The sequence below is a fragment of the Vicia villosa genome, linkage group LG5 (genome assembly GCF_029867415.1).
Source record: "Vicia villosa cultivar HV-30 ecotype Madison, WI linkage group LG5, Vvil1.0, whole genome shotgun sequence".
Taxonomy (NCBI): domain Eukaryota; kingdom Viridiplantae; phylum Streptophyta; class Magnoliopsida; order Fabales; family Fabaceae; genus Vicia; species Vicia villosa.
The window spans coordinates 111,999,651-112,008,490 of record NC_081184.1 but is presented as its reverse complement, the minus strand read 5'-3'; the positions used below and the strand labels follow the sequence as shown (position 1 = coordinate 112,008,490).

Below are 8,840 nucleotides of genomic sequence, written 5' to 3'. Positions count from 1 at the left end.
CAATGCAGTTGTCAATTTATTTTCTAATATCTATTTTTGTAATTTTTTATTTGCATTTTTAGGCATGGCATGTTTGTTTTGCCAAAAAAAAAACATGGAAATGGAATGCTGTGTTTGATGTATAAAACCCAAATCATGATAATGGGCCAGTCCATATCCATATAGATAAACGGGTAATTAGTGGGACCCATCCCTTTTCCAATTCAACAACAACCCGGAAATAACCGTTTCTAATCAGGATTTGAGACTTCTATCACCAGAACGCATCGACGAAACGAAAAAGGAAAAGATGAAGAAAGAAGAAACAGTGAAACTGATCAGTTCCGAGGGTTTCGAATTCGTGGTTGACAAAGAAGCTGCCATGGTTTCTCAGACCATTCGCAACATGCTTACTTCTCCAGGTTTTCTCTCCTTCGATCGCTTTACCTTTTTTTTTCTAGTTTTCGGTTAGTGCGATTAGGGTTTCAATTCCCAAATTAGCGTTAATTTATGTAGGATTAAGATTGTTAAATCTTTAATTTCGTTTTTGATAGGGAGTTTCGCTGAAAGCCAGCACGGAGAAGTGACTTTTCCTGAGATCAGTACCACTATTCTTGAGAAGATTTGTCAGTATTTTTACTGGCATCTTGAATTCGCCAGGTATTTGATTTTCTCCTACAATTCATTTTTAGTTTTCATTGTTCGTATCATCTTCGATTTTGATTTAAGGTTTTTTAATTTTCATTTTGGAATTGGATTTTGTTGGTGTTGTTGCTGTGCTTTTTGATTTATTGAGTCTATGTGTAGTTGTATCACTTGTTAAGTGTTTCAATTTTAAACCTGAAATTTGGAAGTTTGATACAACTCTAAATGACTAAATTTTGCATTCCTACTTCCAAGTTTATGTTTTATCGTTTCCTAAATGTATCTTATGTAGTTAATAGATATTTCATTGACGTTGGGTTTAATGGTATAATTAAAAAATGTTGGATAGTTTTTTTTTTTTTGACTGAGCATATATCACTAACGGGTTTAGTGGAAGATGATAGAATTGTAATTGAAGAAAATTTTCAAATTTATGTCCATTCAGTTGGCCACACTCACGTGTTTTTTGTCTACTTGTATGAGGATTTTTGGTTGTTTTGAGCTCTAAAACAACTCCAGTTTAAATATGAATCCTGATGCAGTTGGAAACCTCAAACATCAGTGCAGAAAAATTAAGAGAATAAGCACAAGAAACAAAAATATGTGTATATTATGCAATATGAAAGGCAAATGCAGATGGCATTAAGATCCCAATTTACCCCTAGAGCAAGGCTCCTCAGAAATACACTTTACATACCCTCTCTCATCCTTACTTCACTCCTTATAACAGAATTCCCGCCCGGCTACCCCATCTGCCACATCAGTGGTAACTACCTATTCTCTATTTTTCCTCGCTTAATCTCCCATACTGTGGATTAGAGAGTATGAGCCCACATTTCGGATACTAACACAATTTGTGAACTATTAAATAATTAATACGTCCTATATTTAGGACCAATGATGTTTATTTATCGTTTGAAATTGAAAATTACTTAATGACCTTTTTGTTGTTTGGTTACAACTTACTTAGTGACCTTTATGTAACAAAACAACCTTACTATTTCTAGTTAGCACTTGACCTGCTGGTCTGCATTTTTATTCTGCGTCCCGTGGTGGTGGCAGGAAACATTCACATCATCATTTTATAATTTATCTAGATATTGATTTTGTGATAAATGCAAGTCTGTTTTAGGTATCGGAATGGGATTTTTTTTTTCATACAGAAGTTAAGCTCCTTAAAGCCCTAAATTTTGTTTGTGTTATTTAAATAGTTGTGATGACATGTTTATGTTGTTTTTGTTAGTGGAAAGGACAGAGAGTTTCCTATTGAACCGGAATTAACTCTGGAGTTAATGATGGCTGCCAATTACCTACATACTTGAGCACATTCACTTCCCAAAGGTTGGCGTCCTTTTCATTATTGCTGTAAGCTTTTTTTATTTCTTGGAGTATGACAGTCTGTTCTGTATTGTTTAATTTTCACAGTAATTTCTGTTGCAATCTTCCTTTTGTTGCCCTTGTATAGGTAATGCAGAAGAAACTGTTGCTTTGCTGGGCTCTGTAAAAATATAAGCTACTATTGTCTGTTATCTCGTTATAAACTAGAATATACATGTAATGGAAGTGTGGACTACTCTTATTTCTTTGTAGTCTTTTAGTTTTGGGCTTCGACCCTTAATATTTGTTGAAAGTAATATGATAGGCTGATAGCTAGACTCAGCTGTTAGACTGACCTGATTGATAATATGATGGTTAGATTCAGTTGTTAGACTGACCTGATTGATGCCATGTCTAGATTTTCTAATTCTGTTTCTCTAGTTGGTTCTGTCAGTTGGTCATGCTTTGTCTAATTCAAATTGAAGATTGTTTATGGGCACTAACAAGTGCTTTAAGGGCATTGCTCAAGAAAACTATAAAAGAAAATTGTCTTGCATTTATCAGTCAAATACTTGTTAAAGGAATAAATACATAACTCTCTATGGAGATGTTTTCTATTTTGATTCTTTAAACAATGTTTCAAGAGCAGTTGTTGGCATTTTTTTCATTAGTTATTAGCTAATTTTTCAAATCTTTATAGTGTGATATGTATGGCAATTTATATTAAATTAGTGTTTTATGTTTACATTAACGTAGTTGGATCTAACCTCACCATTCCGCGACTTTTCCATAGCTGTGTCAAAGATTGTTAAGAAACCTATATGATGGAAATGAATTTTCTCCAATGTTTCTTATATGGGACAATCCAGTCTCTCTTAAAGTTTGTTTTAAATATTTAAAATGTCTTACCATTTGTTTTCAAAAAGCACAGTTTACACTTCACCCTCCATTTACTTGAGAGGGTCCGATCCAATTTCTAATGTGATATGTTGACATGAAATATGTACTGTGAAGTAAGTACGGCAAACTCGAACCCTCTTTCACCCATCTTTCGTAGGGTGTATAAAACTGAACCGACTCAATAGAAAATCGCTAAACCGAATTGAACTAAGTCAAAAATACAAAAAATTGCATTTGTTTTGGATGTGTTTGAGTCATTTCTTAATAATACCGTGCGGTTTGAATTTTAAAAACTGAACCGGTTTGGTTTGTAGTTTGAATTTTAAAAACTGAACCAAACAAAAGCGCATGATGTTACAAAATTTTACTGATATATTTCTTTAATTCTTTAGAGAAAATTTTAAAGTTATGTGTAAATTTTATCATATTCTTTGTATGATATTTATTGGGCTAAATACCCTTTTTGGCCCCTTAAGTTTAACTCGCGGTCAATTCTAATCCTTTATCTTTAAAAAGTTCCAAAATAGTTTTTTTATTTTTCAAAAAGGTTCACGTTAGTCCTTTCCGTCTATCCGTCTATTTTTTGCTAACGACGTCAATTTTTGCTTGGGTGGCATCTAATGTGGCGCTGATGTTGTAGGCGTGGCGTGTCTTCATTATCAAAGGTCATTAAAATTATGTTGAAAGTTACTTTTAAGTCCATGAAATAAGCGAGTTGAACCTGACAAGATAAATCTAATGAGTTGAATCGAGATGTTTATGAACTTCTAACAAGTCGAATTTGAGCTGAAAAAAAGTTCACGATGAACTCGAATTTGAACTCGGTCAATTCTTAACGAGTCGAACTGAGCTGAGGCGAGTTCGACTCGATTTCATTCTATTTTGCTGAGTAAATTGATTCTCTAAAGTTGATTCACACTAAAAGTGAATTAAATATTAAATAATTTATATAAAATTAAATTGAATAATAAATTTAGAATTAATTCTTAAAGGGGAATCAATTCTATTTTGAATTAAACATCTAAAAATTAACTCTACACCTCTATAACTACACACTACTTTCGACTTTTTCAACATCTAAACCAAACATATAGTTAAAGCAACTTATTGGTCTGATTGTTTATCCCATTAGAGATTGGAGTTAGATAATGAGTATTTATCGATAATTTGAAAATAGAAGATATAAAATCCCCATATTCTATTGTGATGCCTAATTTTTCTAAAGTAAAATAAGCTTTTTCTTGTCAAATAGAATATATAACTTTTATTTCACTATAAATCATTTTATTTTCAGTTTACCTGTTAGCCAATATCAAGTTTAGGGTAAATTGAAAATGGGAAACACGTCGTTTAGCTTCACTTTTCGTGGGAGATTTAACGTTAAACTTCACGAAAAGTATAAACCCTATCAGAGACGTTTCAACTACACTGTCATTGAGACAAATTGTTACAGTGTTTGAATACAAAAACGTCTGCTCCAACATCTTCATCACCTACACTTCTCTTCACAGCTCCTGCTCACCTTCTTTTCCTCCTTCAAGGTAAAATCATCCCTACATCAATCTCCACGAAGAAAGGGGAACATCTAACAACTAGGACTTCATCGTTTTTTCTTTTCCAGTTTCTTCACGGTGAGCATTCCCACATTTTCCACCTTTTCATGTGCATATAAGGTGTTTGTAAAATGTTCTGTGTGGGTTTTCCTTTTAGAATAACACTGCTTGTAAAAATGTCTGCTTTGATATAATTATATGTCATTGATTCCGAGTTTAAGTTTTAAACTAGGCCTGTGATCCAATTAGATAGACCTAAGTGTCTAAGTTCCAATTATATAGACCTAAGCAATGCTGTGAAAAATGAGAGGGGATGTAAGTTTTAGAGTGAAAAGTGAAACCTGTGGAAAAAAATCCTCTCTTTTAGTTTTTATGTTTCATGTTTCATTCACAGATAGGAAAATCATTGTTGTTCATTCTATCTTGACTTAAGTTCTTGTGGGTTTATAACATGTAGTTATCTGGTCAGCATGGATGTAACACATTGCTATTTAGAAGGTAATGCAGATGCTGTGGAGTTTTGTCCGCATAATGGGCACCACAATGTTTTAGCAGCATCCACTTACACACTACAAGAAGGTAATCAACCCACAAGATGTGGAAGCATTTCACTATTCAATGTTGATGGGGATAAAGACAGTTTTGACACCGTTTATAGTGAGGAGACTAGTGGGATTTTTGACATAAAGTGGAATCCACCCTCAGGGAACACAAGTCCTTTTTTAGGTCAAGCAGATGCTGATGGATACTTGAGAATTAAGATGCTGGATGGTTTCTGCGATGGAGTACAAGGTATGGATTTATCTCTTGATTCTTTCATTTCTATAACACTTTTTTCACCGGTGAGTACAACTCCAAACATGATAGAAGTCTAAAATAAATTCTTTAGCACTTACCCTCAGTGTTGTCAAATAACTGCACCGCAAAGCGTTTGGTATGGCGGGATTTTGGCTTTCCTCCATGGACAACTCTGGATACTGGCATTTATTCGTGGACTCAATTGCACCATCATATTATCTTGTTTCTAAGTTTATATTTCGCTAAAGAGAGCTACCATTCATTCCTGTACTGAGTTACATTGTATTAAAAAATTGTTATTGATTCATCAGCAGGAGCTTGTCTAAAAGAGATTACAAGTGAGAAAATTAGTAACTCAATGTGTTTGTACCTGGATTGGAATCCCTCATCCACGTTGATCATAGTTGGGCTTTCTGATGGCTCTGTTTCTATTGTTTCTCTTCTTGAATCCAAGCTGGAAATACAAGAGGAGTGGAAGGCACATGATTTTGAACTTTGGACAACCTCTTTTGATATCCACCAGCCAAATTTGGTCTATACTGGCTCTGATGATTGTAAGTTTTGTTGTTGGGATTTGAGGGATAGTCCTTCCAATCCTGTATTTAAGAACTCTAAAGTCCACAAAATGGGTGTTACTTGCATTGAAAAGAATCCTCATGACCAAAATAGCTTATTAACTGGCAGCTATGATGAATTCTTGAGGGTTTGGGATTTAAGATCAATCTCAAAACCTGTTAATGAAACTTCAATCAGTTTAGGTGGAGGTGTTTGGAGGGTGAAGCATCATCCCGTCATTCAAGGCCTTGTTTTGGCTGCCTGTATGCACAACGGTTTTGCGATCGTCGGTATTAAAGGCGACAAACCGAGGTGTTGGAAACATACAAGAAGCATGATTCACTTGCATATGGAGCAGACTGGCAGAAAGGAGAAGTGGAGCTCATTGAAGGGAGAAGTAAACCAGTAGTGGCCACTTGCTCATTCTATGACAAACTTGTCCGGGTATGGAGGCCAAGTAACGATATTATCTTGTAAGTTCATGTTTAACTTTGAGCCCTCAGTTTTTAAATGTAACAATAACTGTTTATTTTATTCAAATCTTAGTTTCATTAAACATAGAAATATTAAAACATCATAGATTCTCCCCAATTTGCAAAGTTTTTCATTAAGGGAATTGTATGTTATTGTATTAAGAGTCATAGTTTTGGATTGCATTTCTTTAAAGAGAATCACAGTTTCATCCACTATTTCTCCTAGATAAAAGTTTCCAAAGTCTTAATGGTATTTGAAGTCATTAAAGCTTTTGAGACAGTTTTTCTTTTCTTTTTCTTCCTGCATCAGCAACAACAAGTCTTTATTTTGTTGTAGAAGGAAAATTCATAAAGTGACCTTTATTTTGTTTTGTTACAACTTTAGCTACCTTTATATTACAAAGCAACCTTACTATTTTTAGTTGGCACTTGATCTACTGGTTTGCATTTTTATTTTGCGTCCCTGGTGGTGGCAGGAAACTTTCACATCATCATTTTATAATTTATCTAGATTGCTTTTGTGATCATTGCGAGTCTGTTTTAGGTATTGGAATGGGAAGTTTTTTTTTTTTCCTTCCAGAAGTTAAGCTCTTTAAATGCCTAAATTTTATTTCTGTGTTATTTAAATTGTTGTGATGACATATTTATGTTGTTTTTGCTAGTGGAAAGGACAGAGAGTTTCCTATTGAACCGGAATTAACTCTGGAGTTAATGATGGCTGCCAATTACCTACATACTTGAGCACATTCACTTCCCAAAGGTTGGCGTTCTCTTCATTATTGCTGTAGGCTTTTTTTATTTCTTGGAGTATGACAGTCTGTTCTGTATTGTTTAACTTTCACAGTATATTCTGTTGTTGCAATCTTCCTTCTTTTGCCCTTGTATAGGTAATGCAGAAGAAACCGTTGCTTTGCTGGGCTCTGTAAAAAAATATAAGCTACTATTGTTGTTGTCTGGTTATAAACTAACATATACATGTAATGGAAGTGTCGACCCGTCTTATTACTTTGTAGTCTTTTAGTTTTGGGCTTCGACCCTTAACATTTGTAAAAAATAATATGATAGCTAGACTCAGCTGTTAGACTGACCTGATTGATAATATGATAGTTAGATTCAGCTGTTAGACTGACCTGATTGATGCCATGTCTAGATTTTCTAATTCTGTTTCTCTAGTTGGTTCTGTCAGTTGGTCATGCTTTGTCTAATTCAAAGTGCAGATTACTTATGAGTGCTAGCATTCAACAATTACTTAGTCACCCGTGGTGCAAAATATGGAATAAAGCGATACCAAAGAGAGTATCGTGTTTGGTGTGGAGAGTGCTACTAAATAGAATTCCTACAAAAGACAATTTAGTCCGAAGGGGAGTTCTATCTAATGATCAAATAGGATGTGCCGGGGAGTGCGGGAGAGAGGAATCTGTATCTCACATCTTCTTTGAGTGTCCAAAATTTGCAGGTGCATGGAGTCTCATATGCAACTGGATAGGAGTGTATACAACTTTGCAGAATGATGGATGGAAACACCTTGAACAGGTTGAAGGCCTGCTTGGATCACAAAGAATGTCAACATTGAAATTGAGGATTATATGGGCTGCTTGTGTGTGGTGCATTTGGAGATTCAGGAATAATAAAGTGTTCCGGAACGAGGAAATTCAAATGGAAAAAGTGACAGAAGAGACGAAGATTTTGGCATGGAGATGGCTTAGATTAAAATCTAATTATATCGCTGATGACATAGTCGAGTGGTGCAAGAATCCTAAGGCGTGTTTCGGCATCCTTGGTGATTGAGAATCTGGGTGTGTGTGGAGTTGGTGTGGTTTCTGTTAAGGTGTGAGGTGCTCAAAGTTTCAGACGTCGGTATTATTCCATCAGCTGTGAGTTTGGCAAGGCAGTTTTCGGTGCTCTGTAACGTTCGTCGACACTTCGAATATACTGCTTTCAGTTAAGGAGTTTTCTTGGATTTATAGTTTCTTTTGGCAGGTGTTTGTTTTCTGCCTGTTAATACGTTTTTTAGGATATATATGGTTTTAGGAAGTTGACCTCATGTATTTTTGGCATCTGATATGCCTTGGCATGTATGCTGTACTGTTTGCTGTTGGCATCTCTTATGCCAAGCTTTTTTTCTAATGGTATTTGCCCTTTAAAAAAAAAAAAATTATGAGTCCTAACAAGTGCTTTAAGGGCATTGCTCAAGAAAACTATGGGCCTGTTTGTTTCAGCTTTAAAAAAATTGATTTTTTCTTTGTATTTTTGAAAATAGATTTTTCAAAGCCGTTTTTCAAAATATTATAAGTTTTTTATATTCGTTTTTTCTAAAATGAAATACTAATTTTAACATCCTAGAACATAAACACAGATTATTGAAGACCAAAACTTAGTCAAAATCGTAATTTTTTTAAAAAGTTGTATTTCAAAAATGATTTTTATGAAAATTTATTTGATATCCAAATTTTTTGAAATAAGTGATTTTTTGAAATTTTGATATCCAATTTTTTTCTTTAAATAGATGAAATACTAAAATCACATTTTAAAAATAATTATTCAAACAAAATTTTCATTTGAAGTTTTTATAAAAAGTTTCCTTGTAAAAATATTTTTCACAAAACTTGATAACACTATA

At 34.2% G+C, this 8,840-nt stretch overlaps 1 protein-coding gene and 1 pseudogene across 2 annotated transcripts; both read left to right on the top strand.

The window, feature by feature from the left end:
* The first annotated feature begins 221 nt into the window (after window positions 1-221).
* On the top strand, window positions 222-2,352 carry LOC131602015 (uncharacterized). 2 transcript variants are annotated; one of them, XM_058873959.1, is made up of 4 exons: window positions 222-401; window positions 534-639; window positions 1,868-1,989; window positions 2,090-2,352. In XM_058873959.1, exons 1-3 carry the CDS (start codon window positions 290-292, stop codon window positions 1,944-1,946), a joined length of 297 nt encoding a protein of 98 aa, XP_058729942.1. In that variant the 5' UTR covers window positions 222-289; the 3' UTR covers window positions 1,947-1,989; window positions 2,090-2,352. The 2 variants fall into 2 exon arrangements, with proteins under 2 accessions (XP_058729942.1, XP_058729941.1); XM_058873958.1 differs by having other exon boundaries at window positions 225-401; window positions 1,868-1,965.
* A 145-nt stretch (window positions 2,353-2,497) lies between these two features.
* On the top strand, window positions 2,498-7,343 carry LOC131602014 (uncharacterized; annotated as a pseudogene).
* Window positions 7,344-8,840: the final 1,497 nt, after the last annotated feature.

Bases quoted from the DNA above. Each gene is read 5' to 3' on its own strand.
- LOC131602015 (XM_058873959.1), top strand. From the start codon at position 290: ATGAAGAAAGAAGAAACAGTGAAACTGATCAGTTCCGAGGGTTTCGAA. The intron at 402-533 runs GTTTTCTCTCCT...CGTTTTTGATAG, and splicing joins CAACATGCTTACTTCTCCAG to GGAGTTTCGCTGAAAGCCAG. The intron at 640-1,867 runs GTATTTGATTTT...TGTTTTTGTTAG, and splicing joins TGGCATCTTGAATTCGCCAG to TGGAAAGGACAGAGAGTTTC.